The following is a 23784-nucleotide window of genomic DNA, read 5'->3' on the forward strand; positions in this document are numbered from 1 at the left end:
CCAAGATTATTTTACCCAGCAAAGCTATCATTCAGAATTGAAAGTCAGATAAAGAGCTTCACAGATAAGAAAAATCTAAAGGAGTTCATCACCACCAAACCAGTATTATATGAAATGCTGAAAGGTATCCTTTAAGAAGAGAAAGAAGAAGAAAAAGGTAAAGATACAAATTATGAACAACAAATACACATCTATCAAGTGAATCTAAAAATCAAGTGAATAAATAATCTGATGAACAGAATAAACTGGTGAATATAATAGAATCAGGGGCATAGAAAGGGAGTGGACTGACTATTCTCGGGGGGGAAAGGGGTGTAGGGGGGTGCGGGAAGAGACTGGACAAAAATCATACACCTATGGATGAGGACAGTGGGGGGGGTAAGGGCAGAGGGTGGGGTGGGAACCGGGTGGAGGGGAGCTATGGGGGAAAAAAAGAGGAACAACTGTAATAATCTGAACAATAAAGATTTAATTTTTTAAAAAATGGTAGAGGGCTCATGCTTCAGATTTTCCTAAAATCTCTCAAACAAGCAGCATTTTGCCTCACCATGCCCATACCTCTTGCTAAGTGGCCCCAGGTAACAGCTTGCCTTGGTTCACAGGTTGACTTTGCTGGGGCAATTCTAAAATCCAACTCAAATACGAGTCATCTGCAGATCACTTTATAGCTTATGCTGGGTGGCCCTAGGTAGAACACAGGTGGCAGCTGAACTTGGCTGGCACTTCCCAGGAGGCGCCAGAATCAGCACACCTGGTGGACAGCTTCAGACCACTTCGAAGCACACCCAACCACCATAAGCAACATACACAATGGGCATACTCAACAGGTACCAGAGCTTTGCTGAAATCAGTCCTGCTCTTTGAGATGGCCCCCTGCACAGCTGATCCTCCATTGTGGTTGGTGGTCACAGACAGTTCTTGCAGCCAAACAGCCTGATGTTCCAAAAGCAACCAAGGATCAATACAATAGGAGGGTGTACACAGCCCACACAGGGAGGCTGCCAAAATGAGGAGACAAAGAAACATTTCCCAAATAAAAAAAAAAACAGAACAAAATTCCAGAAAAAGAACTAAACAAAATGGAGACAATCTACTAGATGCAGAGTTCAAAACAATGGTATTAAGAATGCTCAATGAACTTAAGAGAGAACCTCAACAGCATAAAAAAGGACCAGTCAGAAATGAAGGGTACACTAACTGAAATGAATAATTTACAGGGAATCAACAGTAGAGTAGATGTAGCTGAGAATCAGGTCATCAATTTGGAATATATGGAAGCAAAAGATACCTAATCAGAACAGCAAAAAAGAAAAAAGAATTTTAAAAAATGAGCATAATCTAAGGAGCCCCTGGGACAACTTCAAGCATATCAACATTCACATCATTGGGGCGCCAGGAGGAGAAGAGAGAGAGCAAGAAATTGAAAACCCATTTGAAAAAATGACAGAAAACGTCCCTTGTTGAAAGAAATAGACATACAAGTCCAGGAAGCACAGAGAGTCCCAAACAAGATGAATCTAAAGAGGTCCACACAACACACATCATAATTAAAATGCCAAAGGTTAAAGACAAAGAGAGAATCTTAAAAGCAGCAAGAGAAAAGCAGTTAGTTACCTACAAGGGAGCTCCCATAAGAATGTCAGCTAATTTCTCAACAGAAACTTTGCAGGCCAGAAGCGAGTGGCAAGAAGTATTCAAAGTGATGAAAAGCAAGGACCTACAACCAAAGTTTACTCTACACAGCAAAGCTATCATTTAGAATTAAAGGTGAGATAAAGAGTTTCCCAGACAAGAAAAAGCTAAAGGAGTTCATGAGCACCCAACCAATATTACATGAAATGTTAAAGGGTCTGTTTTAAGAAAAAGAAGAAAAAGAAGACAAAAATATGAAAAACAAAATGGCAATAAATACATATCTTTAAAAAAAGGAAGAGACTGTCAGACTAAATAAAAAATCAAGACTCAACTATATGAGAAACATACTTTAAATATAAATAAAAAATAGGTTAAATTAAAAGGATGAAAAAAATATTTATCCTGCTAACATTACTCCAAAGATAGCTGGAGTATTTATATTAATCATATAAAGTAGATTTTAGAGCAAATGATTTAGAGCAAAGAACCAGGGAGCAAAAACATCATTTAATAGTGATAAAGGGGTCAATTAATAAAGAGGACAATTCTAAATGCTTATGCATCTAATGGCAAAGCTTCACAATGCATAAATCAAAAAAACAAAACTGACAGAATTGCAAGGAAAAATAGACAAATGTACAATTATACTTACAGATTTCATTACTACTTCTTCACTAATTGAAGGAGTAAGTAGACAGAAAATCAGTAAGGAAATATAAGACTTTGCAAACACTATCAACAAAGGCAAAATAATTGATATTTATAGAGCACTTCTATACATGGAACATTTACCAACAAGTTTCCATAAATATGAAAGGGTTCAAATTGCACAAAGTATTTTCTTTCCACAATAGAATTAAAAATAGAAACCAAGAACAAAGTACATCTAGAAAATCACCAAATAATTAGAAATTAAATAGGATACTTCTAACGAATCCATGGGTCAAGGATGAAATCAAAAGGGAAATTGGAAAAAGATATTTGATCTTAATGATAATGAATATACAGTATATCATAATCAATAGTTCAGGGGAAATACTGCACTTAATGCCAATATTAGAAAAGAACAAAAAAGTTCTCAAATCAATGATCTCAGTTTTCTATCTTAAGTAGTAAAAGAAGAACAAATTAAATCCACAGAGAAGACATGTTTCTAGAAATTAACAATTTGATTATAAAATTTATAAAGAAATGTAGCCCTGCCTTGCTTGTGTGGCTTAGTGATAAAGTGCCAACCCAGGAACCAAGAGGTCATTAGTTCTATCCCTGGTCAGGGCACATGCCTAGGTTGCAGGCTCTATCCCCAGTAGGGGTTGTCCAGGAGGCAGCCGATCGATGTTTTCTTTCAACAATGTTTCTATCTCTCTATACCCCTCCCTTCCTCTTTCTAAAAATCAATTTAAAAACATTTTTAAAATAAAAGAAATGTAGTCCTGGCCAGTGTGGCTCAGTTTGTTGGCGTGTCATCCTATGCTCCAAGAGATCCTGGGTTCGATTCATGGTCAGGGAGTGTATAAGGGCAATCAATCAATGTTTCTCTCTCTCTTCCCCTTCCTCTCTCTGTTAAATCAATAAACATATCCTCTGGTGAGTATTAAAAAAAAAGAAATGTAAAGCACCTGGAATAGTCAAAACAATTTTGAAAATGAACAGTGCTAGATAACTTACATTACTTTGTTCAGAACTTAATATAAAACTACAGTAATCAAGACATATATTATTGTGTAAACATAGACAAAATGATCTATGAAACATAAGAGTCCAGAAATAGACCTGTTCTTATATTGTCAATTGATTTCCAACAAACATGATAAGGCAATACACTGGAAAGTAATTATTTATTCAACAAATGGTGCAAAAACAAATAGATATCTATATGCAAAAATAAATAAATATATCTTCACATCTATCACACACTGCGTACAAAATTAAGTCAATATGAATCACAGACCTAAATGTAAGAGCTAAAACTGTATAATTTCTACATGAAAACATGGGAGAAAGTCTCAGTGTCCTAGAGTTTGGCAGAAATGTCTTAAATATGACAGAAACCCACAAATTGTAATAGAAAAAATTATCAAATTGAATTTCACCAATTAAAAATGTTAATCTTTCAAGTGAAACCACTGTGAAAATTTAAAGGCAAGCCACAGACTGGGTGAAATAAAGTAAACCACCATTTTGTGGAGCTCTATTTAACGGACTTTAGATTTAATAGACAAAATTTCTGGTCTGTATGTCATATGTGAAAATTAACAGCCTGTTAATTTTGAAATGATTTTAATGAAGATTTTCTTATAATTAAATTAATCGGTTATTTTTGTTATTAATTCATTGTTATTTTTAAGAAATTTTAGCGAATAGGTCATATGTTGCAAAAAACACTGTAGTAATTTCGCCAACATAAATAAATATTTCTATTACTATAGTCCACATATTTATATCCAAGAGTCACCGCTCATAAACAATGTTTGGCAAATCATTAAAACATGATCACACCAAATTTCATATAGTAAGTGGTTCTGTTGTTGTGTAAAGTGACTTTCTGCAACAGTTTTAATGCATACTGGCCAATGTTACCATGTGCAGTAAGTCATGCCCCAGCCATGTGCATTTGTTTCTTTCTGGGGACTGGTAAATGCACGCATTTACTAGACTTATTCCATATACTATATAATAAAAAGGTAATATGCAAATTAACTCTCATGCCCTCACAAGATGGCTACCTATGACCAGGCCAGCAGGGGGGTTAGTGAGGGAAGACCAAACGACTGAACAGCAGGCTGTGTGGGGTGACCAGGCCAGCAGGGGGTTTAGTGAGGGAAGACCAAACAACTGAACAAGCAGGCTGTGTGAGGTGACCAGGCCGGCAAGGTGGTTATTGAGGGACGACCAAACGACTGAACAAGCAGGCTGTGTGGGGCGACCAGGCCAGCAGGGGGGTTATGAGGGGTGACCAAATGGCTGAACAGCAGGCTGCGTGAGGCAACCAGGCCAGCAGGGGGGAGGGGAGGCAGTGAGGGGTGACCAGGCTGGCAGAGGGGGGCAGATGGGGGTGACCAGGCTGGCAGGGGGGGCAGTAAGAGGTGACCAGGCCAGCAGGGGAGGCAGTTGGGGTGATTAGGTTGGCAGGGGGCAGTGAGGGGGCAACTAGGCTGGTGGGGGTGCAGTTGGGGGCAACCAGGCCAGCAGGGGGGGCAGTTAGGGTGACCAGGCCGGCAGGGGGGGTAGTAAGGGGTGACCAGACCCAGTGGCGGGGGGAGTTAGAAGCAAACCAGGCTGGCAGGGAGGGGGCAGTTGGGGGAAACCTGGCCAGCAGTGGGGTGCAGTTAGGGGCGACCAGGCCGGTACGGGGGCATTTAGGGGCGATCAGGCCAGCATGCAGAGGCAGTGAGGGGCAATCAGGCTGGCAGGGGGGGGCAGTTAGGGGTGACCAGGCAGGCAGGCAGGTGAGCGATTAGGAGCCAGCGATCCAGGATTGTGAGAGGGATGTCCGACTGCCGATCCCTGGGATTGGGCCTAAACCGGCAGTCGGACATTCCCCAAGGGTCCCGGATTGGAGAGGGTACAGGCTGGGCTGAGGGGAGCCCCCACTCCGTGCACGAATTTCGTGCACAGGGCCTCTAGTAAATTTAATATTACAGTAATACAGATAGAAATCTTTTCTGTGAAATCAAAGTTTTCATACATAATTGAATTACACAAACGTGTCTACATAAGTAAAAATATGTAAACTAATTTGTCAATTTTTTAACATACGCATTAGGAAAATTGAAAAATCTACTTTATTATATAAGGGACTCTTGGCTTTAACGGACACCCACTCATCAGAATTAGTCTGTTATATCGAGGTATTACTGTATTTGCAAAACATGTATCTGACAAAAGACTATGTAAGGAACTCTTATAACTCAATAATAAGATGACAAGTAACTTAATAAAAATAGGCAAAATACTTAGACACTTCACCAAAGATTATATTTGGATGGCAAATAAACACATGAAAAGACGTTCAATATCACTAGCCATCAAGGAAATACAAATTAAAATCACTATGAGATAATACTATATACTTACTAGAATGAGTGCAATTTAAAAAATCTTGTTATTTTATTTCTTGGGAAGGATGTGGAACAACTGGAATTCTCATGCATTCCTAATGGTAGTGTAAAATTTGGAAGTTTGAAAAAAATTTTAAAGGTAAATATATACCTACTCTATGCCCCAAACATTCCACTATCCATTTATCTAAGAGAAATGAAAGCATATGTAAACAGAAACACTTGAATACAAATGTTCATAGCAGCTTTATTTGTAATAGCTAAAAAGTGAACAGAAGTCTAATATTTACCAATAGTTGAAAGTAACAACAAATTATATATTTGTACAATGTAATACTACTTAACAGTAAAAGCGGAATGAACTATTTATATGTACAACATGAACAAATATGGAAATATTTATGCTGGGTGGAAGAAGCTAGTATTCATATTGTATAAATCCATTTATAAAAAATTCTGGAATCTATACTGATGGCTAAAAATTCTGGAAGTAGATAAGTAGTTGCCTGGGAGAGGAGGAGGTGAGTGGGTAGATAACAGAGGAAATATAAAGGGCACCAGGAAATTTGGGAGGGTGATGGATATGTTCATTATCTTGATTGCAGTGATGGATGCATGCATCAGATTGTATACTTTAAATGTGCTTTACTGTATTCCAATTATACCTCAACAAAAGTGTTATGAAACTGTAAAAAATATTATTTGTAATGATGTTACTATTTTTAAGAATTTCTAAGTGTTTAACATCAAGCCCCAAGAAAATCGAGCTGTTTCTAGCCAAAGGCTCAGGAAAATGGCCATCCCTAGAAAGACAAAACTTTTAGACAATCACCTCCCTACCCTACCCAAACAACATAGATAAAACTGTGGGCCCACCCACATCAGCTTCCGCAAAGGCCAAGTGGGAAACTTAGACCTCCACTTTATTACATCCATAAGTGGATGCCCCTCCTACCTCTCACTGGGGAGACGTCAGAGAAGACTGAGTGAGGAGCTGGTACCTTTATCCTTGCCTGGAAGAAATGAGGTTTGCCCTCCTTAGTGTCACAAACCTTTTGAGAGGCCTGGACTTGTACCCCCACCTAATGGTAAAAAGGTATTCCTCCCCCTCCCTGCCAGGGTGCTATTAGTGGAGGCCTATTGGAGAGCCTGAACTCCCACTTCCACCTATCAATAATGAGGCATCCTCTCCCTGATGAGATTGTCAAAGAAGGTTGAGTGGGAAATCTAGACATCCACACCCAACTGGCAGGGAACAGGTGCAATTTAGAGGAAGCCCACTAAAACAGATTTAAATAAGAACTAGAAGTTACAGCATAATACTCAAAATGTCCAGGATTTAATTGAAAATTACTCATCATACTAAAAATCAGGAAAGCCTCAACTGAAAAAGAAAAGATAATCAGTAGACCACAATACTGACAAGAGATGAGAATTATCTGACTAGGATTTTCAATCAGATATCATAATTCTTTAAGGAGCAATTATGAACACAATTGAAACAAATCTATAAAATAAAAGCATAATATGATAATTAGACTGGGTGTCCTTCCAGACGTCCTTCCAGACGACCTTCCAGACGAAGCCAGAGCTGCAAGGGAACCCCGGGTCCCGGGTGCCTGCCAGCAGCCAGAGGGAAGCCCAGGTCCCAGGTGCCAGAGGGAAGCGGTGCCGGCAGCTGGGGGAAGGAAGGCCTACTCTTACATGAATTTCATGCATCGCTTCTCTAGTGAAAACAAATAGTCTCAGCAAAGAAAAAGAATATATAGAGAACCAAATGGAAATTTTAGAAATAAAAAAATGCAATAGCCAAATTAAAAATTCAGTGAATGGCATCAACAGGAGAAGGCAGAGAACAAATGAAAGAATCAGTGAATTTGGAAGTACACTAAAATGGGCCAAAGATTAAACAAACTGTGGAGCATCCATATAAGGAAATACCACTCAGCAATAAAAAGGAAAAAAAAAAAACTATTGATACAGGCAACAACTTGGATGTATCGCAAGAGTATTATGCTCAGTGGAAAAAAAAAGTCAATCTCAAAAGATTACATAGTATAGTATGATTTCTTTTATATAATATTACAGAGATGACAATGTTTTACAGATGGAAAACAGATTAGTGGTTGCAGGGGTTAAAGATGGGAGGGGTGGAGTTGACTTTAAAGGGGTAGGAAGCAACAGGTAGATCTTTGTGGAGCTAGAATAGCTTTGTATCTTGATTGGCTATACAAATCTTCACATGTGGTAAAGTGACATAGAACTATAGACATACATTGCACCAAGGTCAGTTTCCTAGTTTTGATATTGCATTCTAGTAATATAAAATGTAACCATGGGGGGAAATGGATGAATGGTATACTAGACCTCTCTACTATTTTTGCAATTTCCTGTAAATATCTTACCCGCCTCCTCAGCAGCACTAAGGATGTCCGACTGCAGCTTAGGTCTGCTCCCTGCTGGTAAGTGAACATCCCCTGAGGGCTCCAGGGCTGTCCGAGGGATGTCTGACTGCCAGCTTGGGCCCGATTCCCCAGGGAGTGGGCCTAAGCCAGCAGGTGGACATCCTCCGAGGGGTCCCAGACTGCAAGAGGGCATAGGCTGGGCTGAGGGACTCCCCTGAGTGCACAAATTTTTGTGCACCAGGCCCCTAGTTTTAAAATAAAAGGTTATTTTAAAGTATTTTAATGTTACAATAAAGTTTATATTAATTTTTTTGATTTATTTTATATTTATAATTTTATATCACTTTAATAATTTATGTTAAACTATATTGATGATAAAAATAATTATTTTAACAAAGAATGTTTAAAAAACTAAACCAAAACATTGGAATTAACTACAAGCACAATTCAACAAACATGAATGATGGTTATACATTACGGGTAAGATTCTGCAGGCTAGGGAGACATCCTACAGTGGGAGAACAAAAGCACTACACTTCATAATCATCCAAACTTCATAGTATTAATTCATTGACTATGAAAGAGAAATAGAATTGAGGTTTATTCTAATTCAATCATAGGTTATTTATCATTAGAGAATGGGCATTTCCCAACTAGGGAACATTACGTTTTGGACAAAGCTGATAGAACAATGCTGGCAATATAGTAGGCTATCAATATTTATTTGTGGAAGAACTGAATGGTTAAGCCAGTCCCCTTATTATCTACTAGAGGCCCAGTGCACAAAATTCATGCACTGGGCGAGGGGTGTCCCTCAGCCTGCACCCTTTCCAATCTGGCACCCCTGTGGGATCGGGTCTAAACAGGCAGTTGGACATACCTCTCACAATCAGGCATTGCTGGCTCCCAACCGCTTGCCTGCCTGCCTGCCTGATTGCCCCTAACCGCTTCTGCCTGCCAGCCTGATCACCCTCTAACCACTCCCCTGCCAGCCTGATCAACACCTAACCACTCCCCTGCCGGCCCAATTACCCCCAACTGCCCTCCCCTGCTGGCCCGGTCACCCCCAACTGCCCTCCCCTGCTGGCCTGGTCGCCTCCAACTGCCCTCCCCTGTTGGCCCAGTTTCCCCCAACTGCCCTCCCCTGCCAGCCCAGTCACCTCCAACTGCCCTCCCTTGCCGGCCATCTTTTGGCTGTGGGTGCCACCATCTTTGAGGGCAGGACGGTCAATTAGCATATTCCCTCCTTATTGGCTGTTGGCGCTGTCATCTTTGTGACGATGTGAGGGTCAATTAGCATATCCCCTCTTTATTAGATAGGATGTTGCTGTTGTTACATTCTCACACAGCCTTAGAAATCATTTGTTTGGAGGGAGGGACTAGGGGAGAACAGAATTTTGGCTATTTGGTGATAAATTATTTTCTTCTCCTTAGGATGGAGTGATTACAGAATTTTGTTTCCTCTAGAAAGTAAACAGTTTAAAACCCACTGTTCCAAAGCAGCAATTTCTAATTGTTAGGCTGTACCATCCTTATGACAATTTAATTTAGGGATCTTATCTAAATCATTTTAAGTTAAAGTGACTTTACTAGTAAATTAATTTGGGTTTGAAAATTTCATGCTAACCACTGGTAAGATTATAAATACCCTAGGAGCCCAACCTACAAGACAAGATGTCAGAGTGATTGAGATGCCATCCAGAGAATGCTGTTCCTTGTGTAAACAAAATGATCTCAGCTCTAGTCATTTATAATAGAGTCTATAAAAATATGGGAGAAGAGATTATCTGACAAAGGTTTTATTTGAGTATCATCAATAAAGAAAGGTATGGAGGAAGAATAAAAATTATTTTGCAAAAATACAACAAAAACATAGAAAAACTAACCTTTTTTCTTAGTGTGTTTCTTATGTAAGAGAAGGTATTATGTAATATACCATAATAGGGAATTTTCATTAGGACAGAGGGTCTCAAGAGTAAGAAATGAATGCGGGCCCTAACCGGTTTGGCTCAGTGGATAGAGCGTCAGCCTGCGGACTGAAAAGTCCCAGGTTCGATTCCGGTCAAGGGCATGTACCTTGGTTGCGGGCACATCCCCAGAAGGAGGTGTGCAGGAGGCAGCTGATCGATGTTTCTCACTCTCTATCCCTCTCCCTTCCTCTCTGTAAAAAATCAATAAAATATATTTTAAAAAAAAGAAATGGATGCAGGTGGTAGTGATGGAAGAAAAGTAAAATAAGGAAGGATAAGGAGAAATCTATCAGCAAGGTTCAGTACTAGACCAAGATAGTAGTGGCAGAGAGGAAGGGAAAGGAGGGTTATAAACTTTCTTTTGGTCTTATCTCATTATTTCCCTTCTCAGCCCCAAAAATGTGCATTCCATTTCTGGCTAGCTCATCACTTGTCCCTATTATATCTACTGATACTTAATCAAGACTTAGAGCAGTCTCCCCATAGACTTGGGCAGGTGAATTTACTCTGGTTTTCTAAAGGAAAGTTCAATGCAGTTGACAGATGAAATGCAATTAAGGGCTAAAGCAGGGGTGGGCAAACTTTTTCGAGGGCCACAATGGGTTCTTAAACTGGACCGGAGGGCCGGAACAAAAGCATGGATGGAGTGTTTGTGTGAACTAATATAAATTCAAAGTAAACATCATTACATAAAAGGGTACGGTCTTTTTTTTTTTTTAGTTTTATTCATTTCAAACGGGCCGGATCCAGCCCGCGGGCCGTAGTTTGCCCACGGCTGGTCTAAAGCCTCAAATCTCTTTGGTTTCTTGTAAATCTTACTGCCTATCATCAACAAATCAACAAACAATTGCTGATGACGATGTGGTAAAAAGGGAACCCTAGTACACTGCAGCTGGGAATACAGACTGATGCAGCCATTACGGAAAACAGTATGGAGTTTCCTCAAAAATTAAATATGGGACTGCCATTTGACCCAGTGATCCCACTTCTAAGAATATATCCTAGAATCCTGAAACACCAATCAGAAAGAATGTATGCACCCCTATGGTAAATACATCACAATTTACAATAGCTAAGATCTGGAAACAGCCAAACACTTAACAGTACATGAGTGGAAAAAAAGCTGTGGTACATTTATACCATGGAATACTATGCTACAGTAAAATGGAATAATCTCTTTACCCTTTGAGACAGCATGGAGGGACCTGGAGAAGATTATGCTAAGTGAAATTAGTCAGTCAGAGAAAGACAAGTATCACATGATCTTACTTATATGTGGAATGTAATAAACAAATAAACTGACAAATAAAAAACAAATCCAAAGACATGGAAACATGGAACAGACTGATGAACCTCAGGGGAAAGGGGGTGGAAAGGGGGGAGGAAATGATTAACCAAAGAAATTATATGCATATATGCATAACCCATAGACACAGACAATAGTGCAGCAGGCCTGGGGGGAGGCAGGTATAGGACAGAGGGGATTAAAGGGGGGGGGGCATCTGTAATACTTTCAACAAGAAAGATACATTTTTAAAAATTAAAATTAAAAAATAAATCTTGCTGCCTAATACTCACCCATTATCATATCCTATTTAGCCAGAGAATTTCTAACCATGCTGTTCTGGGGAAATTTGCATAATGTCCCTCAAATACTAGGGGTTGGCCTCACAGCTTATAAGCACTATAACAAGTAAAGCCTCTCTAGTGCTAGGTCCAAACATAACACATCAAACCACTGACTGGTTTAATTCAGTAAGTGAGGCTATTTAAACCTTTAATAGTTTACCTTCATTATATTGCCAAAGTTGAGGTCACATAAGGGAGCAGGTGCAGCATTCTGTAGGCATAATTTATAGCTTTCCATTCGATCAAGTCACTTCAGTTGAATTGTCACATTTTCAAACTGATAAATCAAATTATCTTTAGAGAGCATACCACTTGCTCCCTTAGAAAACATTTATCATTCACCAATAAACATCTCAACAGAGAAATTTGAATGCCCACCAAATGTATGTTCCTAAAATAGACACTTGAACACAAAAGCAAAAACATGAAATTTTCTCCTTCTGAAAGGTCAGTCAAAAATGGATATACTGGCATGGAAAGCAGGGAAACTACTAAAGTCCAAGGGCTTCTAGGAAATCTCACTAACTCTCCTCAAGGCCTAGATGCCGTGCCTATTTCTAAAAATACTTTCATGCCTTACAAGCATTCATATAAAGACATCAGACATTGTATTCTAATAATAACTTTTATAAATCTTATCTTCAGTTATGGTTGCAAACAGCATCAAACCAGAAACTTTCTGCCAAAGCCCATTTCAGAGTCACAGACCACAGCTAATCCAAAATCATTCCCATGTTTCTGGGCACAAGGTAATACACAGTATTTCCAGCTGACAGTAAAAGTAGCTCCTTTGTTCCAAACTACCTGTGCCAAGAAATAAACAATTTTCCTCCCCAGCACTATGAAAAATACTATCTTACCTATCATGAAAGGCCAAGAGTTTTAGACCTTGCTGAATTCTAATGATATCAACTGTTATTAATTTCATCCTTCAGTGGAGGGAAAAGGGCAATCACCTTTCCTCTTTCTTCTCTATCAAGTTCTAGTTGCTTAAGGAATGTACTGATAAGTCACCAATAGTCCGTCATTTAAAAAATTAACATGAAAAGTAGATTTGGAAAAAACATCATTTGAGATTAAAAATGGCGGTGGAGTAAGTGGATGCTGCACAGACATGCTCCCAGGACCAAACTGGAATTACAACTAAAATACAGAAAAACTTCCTGAATAATCAATAGAAGACTCACTGGAAAGAATTTTGATAACCCAGGAGCGAAAGTGGAGACCACCTAGAGACAGGTAGGAAGGGCAGAGGCACAAAAAGGCTGGCTGGGCTCCCACTGACAGCAACTGAAGTTCCAGAGAGATATCTAAGCTGTGGGAAGACTGCCACTGAGAATTTGGGGGTCTAATCCCCAAGCTGGGCCCCCCAGCAGAGAACACCAGAACTGAGAAGGTTACCCATATAACATCTGGCTGTGAAAAGCAGCAGGGTTGCTGTCTGCCAGGGAGAGACAGCTGGAGATTCAGGCACCCTCTTAGGGCCAACAGACACAATTCCCTGTGGAGCCACCCACCTTATGCTCAGCAGAGGGAGGGCAGAGTGCACTGGAGCTGTGTGAGCAGATGCCAGGATCAGGGGCTCTGGGGTTAGAGCTCAGAAGGCAGACACCCCAGTTTCCTATGCTGAGTCATTCCCTCATGCTACGAAGGTCATCTTTCTCACGCAGACATTTGCTATACAGGCAACCTTTCCTGAAGGAAAAACAGTTGATGTGGAAAGCACCCCATTGGAAAGCACCTTGACCCACAGTTCAGAGTTGATCAGGTACATTCAGAGACTGAGAATAACAATTATCCTCTAGGCCAGTGGTTCTCAACCTTCCTAATGCCGCGACCCTTTAATACAGTTACTCATGTTGTGGTGACCCTCAATTTCATTGTTACAAATTGAACATAATTAAAGCATAGTGATTAATCACAAAAACAATATGTAATTATATATGTGTTTTCCGATGGTCTTAGGTAACCCCTGTGAAAGGGTGGCGACCCACAGGTTGAGAACCGCTCCTCTAGGCAGAAACAATTGCCCCACCCTGTTGAAAAAAACAACAACAAAAAACTCTTGCCACAACTGTGGACGATTGCCTGAGGGCAACTAAAGACAAAATCCTACCAGTCTGTAGATAAAGTAAGTCTCTGGGGCTTTGAATCTCTGACTGATCTAATTACTCAGAAACAGCGTTTGCTACTGTCCTGCATTAGAGACTGAAAAGTGTAGCAGATGTACCTAATACACAGTCACAAACCCAAACAGGCAGTCAAAATAAGGAGACAAAGAAACAATACCAAAATGAAAGAACAAGAGAATTTTCCAGAAGCAGAAATAAATGAAATGGAGATGAGAAATTCATCTGATACAGAGTTTAAATAATTATGGTACAGATGCTCAACAGCATGAGAAAAGATATAGTAACTATGAAAACAGAAAGTATGAGATAGAATAACTAAATAAAACATTGGAAGGAATACACAGCAGATAAGGGGAAGCTAAGGATCAAATCACTGAATTAAAACAAGGTTGAAAAAAATCACTCAGTTGAAGAACCAAAAGAACACACACACACACACACACACACACACACACAAATACCATGAGAATAGCTTAAGGAGCTGTGGGACAATGTGAAATGTAACAATATTCAAATAGCAGGTGTGCCAAAAGAGGCATCAAGAGAGAAAGTAATAGGGAATATATTCAAAGAAATGATTGCAGAAAAGTTCCCATACCTGGTAAAGGAAAAAGTCACACAAGTCCCAGAGGCACAGAGAAGCCCAAGCAAGAAGAATCCAAACAAGCCCATGCCCAAACACATCATAATTAAAATGCCAAAAATTAAAGACAAAGAGATAATCTTAAAGGCAGCAAGAGAAAAGCAAACTCTTACCTACAAAGGAGCTCCAATAAGGCCGACACCTGATTTCTCCACAGAAACCCTACAGGCTAGAAGGGAATGGAATGAAGTACTCAAGGTAATGGAAAGCAAGGATCTGAAACCAAGATTACTATGTCCAGCAAGGTTATCATTCAAAATGGAAGGTCAAATAAAAAGCTAAAGGAATACATCACCACCAAGCCAGCATTATGAGAAATGCTAAAGGGACTGCTGTAATGAGAAGAAGAAATGGAGATAGAAACTGAGGCATACAGAATTAAAATGGCAATAAATAAGTACCTATCAATAATAACCTCAAATGTAAACTGATTAAATGCTCCAATCAAAAGGAATAGGATAAATGAATGGATATCAAAAAAATGACCCAAATATATGCTGTCTACAAGAGACCCACCTCAGAACAAAAGATACACACAGGATGAGAGTGAAGGGATGGGAAAAATTTTTCCATGCAAATGGAAAAGAAAAAAAAGCTAGAGTAGCAATACTCGTATTGGACAAAATAGACTTCAAAATGAAGGACATCACAAGAGACAACAAAGGTCACTACATAATAGTAAAGGGATCAATCCAACAATAACCCTGGTAAACATATATGCATCCAATACAGGAGCACCTAAATATATATATAAAAAAACAGAACTTCTAGAGGACTTTAATGGAGAGATCAACAACAATACAGTCATAGCAGGGGACTTTAACACCACGCTGATTTCACTGGATAGATCTTCCAGACAAAAAACTTCATAAGGAAACAGTGACACTAAGGGATACACTGGATCAGATGGATTTAATTGATATTTATAGGACATTTCACCCCAAAACTGCAGAATATATACATTCTTCTCAAGTGCATATGGATAATTCACAAAGTAAGACCACATGGTAGGACAAAAAACAAATCTCTACAAGTTCAAGAAGATGGAAATCATATCAAGCATCTTCTCTGATCACAGTGGAATGAAATTAGAAATCAACTACAGTAAAAACACCCAAACACATGAAGAGTAAATAGCATGTTATTAAATAACTAGAGGCCTGGTGCACGAAATTCGTACACTTGGCAGGGGGGGTGGGAGGGAGTCCTTCAGCCCAGTCTGTGTCCTCTTGCAGTCCCGGAGCCCTTGGGGGATGTCTGACTGACGGCTTAGGCCCACTCCCAGTCGGACATCCTTAGTGCTGCTGCGGAGGTGGGAGAGGCTGCCGCCACTGCCGCTGCACTTGCCAGCTGTGAGCTTGGCTTCTGGCTGAGCAGTGCTACCCCTGTGGGAGCGCACTGATCACCAGGGGGCAGCTCCTGCATTGAGTGTCTGCCCACTGGTGGTCAATGAGCGTCATAGCGACTGGTTGTTCCGCCGTTTGGTCAATTTGCATATTAGCTTTTTATTATATAGGATGAAGATAAAGAAAGAAATAAAAAAACTTCCTGGAAACAAATGAAAATTAACAAACAACAACCCAAAATCCCTGGGATACAGCAAAAGCAGTCCTGAGAGGGAAGTTCATAGCACTACATACCTCAAAAAAAAAAAATCAACAATAAAGTATTTAAACCTACAAACTTAAAGTATTAGAAAAAGAACAAAAAGAAGAGCCCAGAGTGGGTAGAAGAAAGGAAATAATAAAGATTAGAGCAGAAATAAATGATGTAGGGTCTAAAAAGAAAAACAATATAAAAGTCAATGAAACCAAGAGCTGGTTCTTTGAAAGGATAAACAAAATTGATGAACCGTTAGCCAGACTCATCATGAAATAAAAAGAGAGGATTCAAATAAATAAAATCAGAAACGAAAGCAGAGAAGTAACCACCGACTACACAGAAATACAAAGGATTGTAAGGAAATACTATGAACAATTATATGCCAACAAGCTGGACAATGTGCATAAAATGGACAAATTCCTAGAAAAATACAATATCCCAAAACTGAAAAAGGAAGAATCAGAAAACCTAAATAGGCTAATAAAAACTGATAAAATAGGAGCAGTAATAAGAAAAAACTCCTAGCAAACAAAAGGCCAGGTCCAAACTGCTTCACAGTGGCGTTTTATCAAACATTCAAAGAAGAATTAGCACCAATACCCCTCAAACTATTTCAAAAGATCCAAGAGGAAGGAACAGTTCCAAGCTCTTTTTATGAGGCCAGCATTACCCTAATTCCAAAACCAGACACATAAACTACAAAGAAAGAGAATTACAGACCAATATCCCTGATGAACATAGATGCTAAAATCCTCAACAAAATATTAGCAAATCAGATCCAGCAATATACTAAAAAGATCATACAACATGGCCAAGTGGGATTTATTCCAGGGATGCAAGGCTGGTACAATATTCGCGAATCAATAAATATGATACATTACATAAAAAAAAGAAAGAAAAAATCACATGATCATATCAATAGACACAGAATATGCATTCGACAAAATGCAACACACATTTATGATAAAAACTCTCAGCAAAGTGGGAACAGAGGGAGCATATCTCAACATGATAAAGGCCATATATGACAAACCTATAGCCAACATCATACTCAATGGACAAAAACTAAAAGCATTTCCCCTAAGAACAGGAACAAGACAGGGTTGTCTGCTTTCACCATTCTTAGTCAACATAGTACTGGAAGTCCTAGCCACAGCAATCAGACGAGAAGAAATAAAAGGCATCCAAATTGGAAAGGAGGAAGTGAAACTCTCATTATTTGCAGATGACATGATAGTGTACATAGAAAACCCTAAAGACTCCACCAAAAAGCTACTAGATTTAATAAATGAATTTGGCAATGTATCAGGATACAAAATCAACACCCAAAAATCTATGGCTTTTTTATTCACCAATAATGAAGTCTCAGAAGGAGAAACTAAACAAACAATCCCATTAACCATTGCACCAAAAAAATTAAGATACTTAGGAATAAATTTAACCAAGAAGGTAAAAGACCTGTACTTGGAAAACTATAGGACCTTGAAAAAAGATAGAAGAAAATATAAACAAGTGGAAGAATATACTGTGTTCATGGATTGGTAGAATCAACATCATTAAAATATCCATACTACCCAAAGCAATATATAGATTCAACGCACTCCCCATTAAAATACCAAAGGCATATTTCAGAGACTAGAACGAAGTCTTCAAGAATTTATATGGAACCAAAAAAAAAGACCCCAAATAACTGCAGCAATCTTAAGAAAGAAGAACAAAGTTGGGGGAATCACAATACCAGATTTCAAGTTACACTGCAAAGCCACTGTAATCAAAACAGCCTGGTACTGTCATAAGAAGAGACATATAGATCAATGGAACAGAACAGAGAACTCCAGAAATCAACCCAAGCCATTATGCTCAATTAATATTTGACAAAGGAGGCAAGAGCATAAAATGGAGTCAAGACAATCTCTTCAATAATGGTTTTGGGGAAATTGGACAGATACATGCAAACAAATGAAGATAAACCACCAACTTACACCATACACAAGAATAATCTCCAATGGATAAAAGAGTTAAATGTAAGTCAGGAAACCATTAAAATCCTAGAAGAAATCATAGGCAGAAAAATCTCAGACATCTCTCATACCAATATGTTTACAGGTAATCTACTGTTTGGGAGAACATATTTGGCAATGACACATCTGATAACGGGTTAATATCCAAAATATAAAGGGACTATATAAAAGAAGGAAGACAATCCAGTTAAAAAATGGGCAAAAGAGCTAAATAGACACTTCTCCAAAGTGGGCATACCGTCGGCCAAATGACATATGATAAAAAAATGCTCAAAGTCACTGATCATCAGAGAGATGCAATTTGAAATGACACTGAGATATCACTTCACACCTGTCAGAATGGCTACCATCAACAAAGCAACAAATGACAAGTGCTTGTGACAATGTGGAGAAAAGGGAACCCTAGTACACTGCAGGTAGGAATGTAGACTGGTGCAGCCATTATAGAAAACAGTATGGAGTTTCCTCAAAAAATTAAATATCCTGCCAAAACCGGTTTGGCTCAGTGGATAGAGCCTTGGCCTGCGGACTGAAAGGTCCCAGGTTCGATTCCGGTCAAGGGCATGTACCTGGGTTGCGGGCACATCCCCAGTAGGAGATGTGCAGGAGGCAGCTGATCGATGTCTCTCTCTCATCGATGTTTCTAACCCTCTATCTCCCTCCCTTCCTCTCTGTAAAAAATCAATAAAATATATTAAAAAAAATTAAATATCCTGATTCTACCAATCCATATTTAATTTGATCCAGTGATCCTACTTCTAAGAATATATCCTAAGAAACCCGAAATACCAATTAGAAAGAATGTATGCACCCCTATCGTCATAGTAGCACAATTTACCATAGCTAAGATTTGGAAACAGCCTAAGTGCCCATCAGCAGATGAGTGGATTAAAAAACTGTGGTACATCTACACAACGGAATACTACACTGCAGTAAAAAAGAAGGAATTTTTACCATTTGCAACAGCATGAATGGAGCTGGAGAGCATTATGCTAAGTGAAATAAGCCAGTCAGAGAAAGATAAATATCACATGATCTCACTCATTTGTGGAATATAATGAACAGCATAAACTGATGAACAAAAACAGATCCAGAGTCAGAGAAACATCGATCAGATCGTCAAACTTCAGAGGGAAGGTAGGGGAGGGTGGGGGTAAGGGAGAGAGATCAACCAAAGGACTTGTATGCATGCATATATGCATAACCAATGGACACAGACACCAGGGGCGTGAGGGCATGAGTGGGGGGTGAGGGGGGCCATGGGGGGTTAAGGACACATATGTAATACCTTAATAAATAAAGAAAAAAAAGCTGTAATACATTTATACCATGGAATACTATGCAGCAGTAAAAAGAAGAATCTCTTATCCTTTGAGACAGCATGGAGGGACCTGGAGAGTATTATGCTAAGTGAAATAAACCAATCAGAGAAAGACAAGTATCACATAATCTCATGCATATGTGGAATCTAATGAACAAAATAAACTGATGAACAGAGTGGATCCAGTGTCATGGAAGCATGGAACAGAGTGTGTGTAGAATCTTGGAGAGAAGGCGGAGGATGGTGGGTCGGTGGGAGGCATTCAACCAAGGACCTTGTATGCATATATGCATGGCCCATGGACACAGATGAGGCCACGCATATATGGGGTGGTGTTGGGGTGGGTTGGAGGGGGTCAATTGGAGAGTAAAGCGGCCATATGTAATTCTTTCAACAATAAAGATTTATAAAATTAACAGAAAGAAAAAACATCATTTCTGTTTGGAGGTAGATGGGATGCTATCCACAGTCCACACATCTGAATTATGAACACACTGTGCCAAGTGTCACAAAATGCTTTATTCGGCCAGCTGGAGACACCGATTTCACACAGAGGAGTGCTTTTCTTCCTACAGGAACAGTGCCCCGGTATATTATATAGTCAACAAATCTTTAGTAAATCCTTCTCCACAAAGGGAAAAAAGGAAGACTCAAGTGAACCAGGGAAGGGCTGGTTCTGTGACTGTTTCTGGAGGGAAGACATATTGGAGACAAAAGGAATGTCTGCAACCTTTCCAGCAGAGGTAGTTGGGGACTGAAAGAAGCAGTCACAAGTCATTCTGGAATAAAGGGGATTCAGCAGTCATTCTAAACCTTTGGTAACTAGATTGCTATTCCCCCAAAATTCACAACCTCCTGCTTGTAAAGCATCATCACATTTCCCTGTCACCAACAATAGCATCTGTTTTTGAAAAGTAAGGGTCAGGGTTACATTTTAAATCTATATATCTCACCTTTCTAGGTAACTTATCCAGCATTTTTACTATCCAGAATTAGCAAATAAGCTACAAGACAGACAAAAATATACATTCTAAGGATGACCAAGCACTCAGACTTATGCTCTTTTCTCATAAAAACATATAACATAACATTAGGATTAGGTTCTCATAAGAGGATCCCCTATGTCATCATTTAATGTAAAGTTATTCTTAAAACTGTTTCTAAAAGTAACAAACATTTATCTAGTTTCCAAGGGTACAACTGATTAAGAGTAGGGGAGCTGCCAATTACATCAAGTAGTAACAGCTATCAGTGGTGGAAGAGGTTAAAGAACTATAAAAAGCAGATATGAAATTTTAAAAGCATAGCAGTCTGGGGACATTCAGTGTAGGGGCAAACAATTCTATTCATATCAAATGTCCTCAGTAGAACAACTGTAGTAAAGCAAAGCAAAAAAATGAGGTTCATAATGATGGCAAAACTCTAACCTTGTCCTGATTTTGGCATCTGGTAATATTAAACTAATAGCTCCAAGTAGAAGGCCTTCTTGATGTGGTGTGATACGGGGGTGAGAGGGGGCGATACACTAGGTACTTACTATTTATATGGCTTTGGATGCATCAGTTGATTATTAAGCCTCAGATTTTTTTATTTGTAAAATGTGGATACTTACTATTTCCCTCATGGAACTTTCATGATGACAAAATAAACTAGTGTGTGTAAAAGCTCTTTATCTATCCCAGTGGTTCTCAACCTTGGCTGCACATTAGAATCACCTGGGAATCTTTTTAAAATCCTGATTTCTGGGCCTCCATCCTCTGGAAATTCTGTTTCTTTGTTATGGGGTGGGCCCACAACATTAGTAACAAAGAAACAGAATTTCCGGAGGATGAGGCCCAGAAATCAGGATTTAAAAAGATTCCAGGTGATTCTAATGTGCAGCCAAGGTTGAGAACCACTGATTTCTCTTATATAATAAAGCTACATGGTGTCAAGCCCTCATGAAACATCATCACAAGATGGCCGCCACAAGATGGCCACGCACACAGCGGAGGCAGGGCCCAGTGGCCGCTCTGCACGGTGAGGCCTGGGGGTCCCGCCCCTCTGCGCAGCACAGAGGAGACCGGTCCTGGCTTCTTTGCCACCTCGCGTGGAGGAGGCAGGTCCCAGCGGAGGAGGCGGGTCGCAGCATGGGAGGGTGGTTGTGGGCAATCAGGCTGGCAGGGGAGGGCAGTTAGGGGCAATCAGGCTGCAGGGGAGCAGTTAGCTATCAATCAGGCCGGCAGGGGAGTGATTAGGGGGTGATCAGGCTGGCAGGGAGAAGCGGTTAGGGGCAATCAGGCAGGCAGGCGAGCAGTTAGGAGCCCACGGTCCCGGATTGTGAGAGGGACCCCACCTGTGCATGAATTTGTGCACTGGGCCTCTAGTTAAGTATAAAGTGCTAACTAAATAACTGGTAGGTTTCCACTTTCTTTGTTCTACTTGCTCCAAAATATGGTTATAAGTATCCACAATGGTTATCTTACCTTTTTCCTAACTTCTGTGCTTTCTAATTTAATACATCTCTCTTCCTCTTATATTTGCAAGGATTATGGTAGCATTACTCTAAGTTAGACCTGAATTCTACAGGTATCCTTGACTCTTCGCTTTCCATTCTTATCTAAGCAGTGACTTTCTTCATCTTCCTAATCGCTTGTATAGATTTTCTTTGCTTTCCATTGCCTCTGATACATCCTTGTCTAGGCCATTATAGCTCATCTCTAACTGGTTCTCCCAAATCCAGTTTCTCCTCACTCATTCAAGCTTTCCTATACCTGCTCTAAATACAGCTTTGTGTACATCATTCCCTAGATCAAAAGCTTTCGCTGGCTTCCCAGTGCCCTCAGGATAAATCCAAACTCATCAAACTGGCATTTATAAAAAAACCATGGGAGGAATTTCTCACAGGTCTCAGGAAAAATCTGTGCTTCTTCTGAGAAATTGGTTCATTAACCTTATAGACACCTGCAAATCTTGTAATATTTCCCTCCTTGATCTGTCTGCTAAGATACTCAGAGACGAACTTAGGGCACAAACACAAAGTCCCAAGTCTCATTTTAGTTTCTTACATTTATTTTCCTTCACACTCATTTCTCTGCCAATTTATTAATACTGTTATTGCATTAATTTCTCAATAAACCAAATCAAATCCTTGTTACAATGAGGCAGATTTAAAAATTATATTGTGAGACTAAAGAAAATACATGACTATGTGAACAGAGGTGGAAGAGAGGCTAGGTAGCAAGAGAGGGGGCAGGAATGAGGGTGAGAATGAAGATCTTCAATGATGTGAAGATGAGTATTAGTTCAACTATAAGGAAAGTAGAGTTAGCCCTTTGGGGAATATTTGCAATGAGCTAACATGGAAAACAAATGAAGCATTTATAAACAAATCTGTTCCTGACAACATCTATGAAAATACGAAGTTCTAATGCTACCCTTTTGTCTTAAAATATTTTACAAAACAAAGATTTAATGAAATTAAAGCTAAGCTACTTACAAAGCCTTTTCATATACAGTATCTCATTGGACCCAGTGTGGGCTATGTTTTCTCTGTTGTAGAAGCCATTCATACTGGCAAGAAGCTGTTGCAAGCAGCATTCTCTAGATCTGGGACTTTAAAGATGTGGTATTTGCTGTAATAGAGAGTCCTATGGTATGTCGTTTGCTGCTTTTGCTAAATCCCCATCTGCTGGCATTTCCCCTTGTTCTCTAAATCACCAAGCTCTACCATGCCAATGTCAGTCTGATCCCTTTACTTGTTCTTATGTTGAGCCTCTTTTCAGACACAGGATCCAACCCTCCCTCTTCCCTACCTCCTAGCCCCCAAAGAACAGCCTTCCACTTCTTTGCACGCCTGGGCCACTCCCTCACCAACCTCCCTTTCCAAGAATGCACTTGTTTTTGAAGCATTTCAGCTATGAAGACCACCCACCATGGGGCTCACTTATTGTTCTCATTTCATATTGTACCGCACCAACTTGTGTCTTTAGATTCAAGCTCCTCAGAGAAAGGATTTTCTTCTTTGTTTAGTGCAATCATCCTATTATAATCCGCTGTGCAGAGTTATAGATTATCACTATTGCGGTTCTGCCTAAATTTCACTGGAAGTAGACAAAGAGTCATGTGATCAAGCCTGGACGTCAAGTGCCGGATGATAATTTATTTTGAAAAGTCAAACGTTTGTTTCAACAGTAAAATAGGCCCAGGTCACTTTTTTAGTACATAGTCAGTCAGCAATGTCATCACAATACTTAAGCCTGAGCGCTTCTGCTGATGTTATATAGCACTATAAAAAATCACCATGAAATGTCTGGTACCAAACCTAACCTCTAAACAAATATCCACTGCATAGCAGAGGGCCAAGAAAAGTAATAGGCGCCGAAG

General features: G+C 39.6%; 1 protein-coding gene across 5 annotated transcripts in view; it reads right to left on the reverse strand.

Annotated features, from left to right (window-relative positions):
- EDA (ectodysplasin A) overlaps positions 1-23784 on the reverse strand; it is a 523165-nt gene that overhangs the window by 283622 nt on the left and 215759 nt on the right. Inside the window, exon 2 of one of the 5 annotated variants that reach the window (XM_023764550.1) lies at positions 6652-6709. The exons of the other annotated variants lie outside the window; for them this stretch is intronic. Coding sequence (XP_023620318.1) covers positions 6652-6709 — 58 coding nt within the window. The remainder of the gene's footprint in view (positions 1-6651; positions 6710-23784) is intronic. 5 annotated transcript variants of the gene reach the window in all.

The sequence above is a fragment of the Myotis lucifugus genome, unplaced genomic scaffold (genome assembly GCF_000147115.1).
Source record: "Myotis lucifugus unplaced genomic scaffold, Myoluc2.0 scaffold_4, whole genome shotgun sequence".
Taxonomy (NCBI): domain Eukaryota; kingdom Metazoa; phylum Chordata; class Mammalia; order Chiroptera; family Vespertilionidae; genus Myotis; species Myotis lucifugus.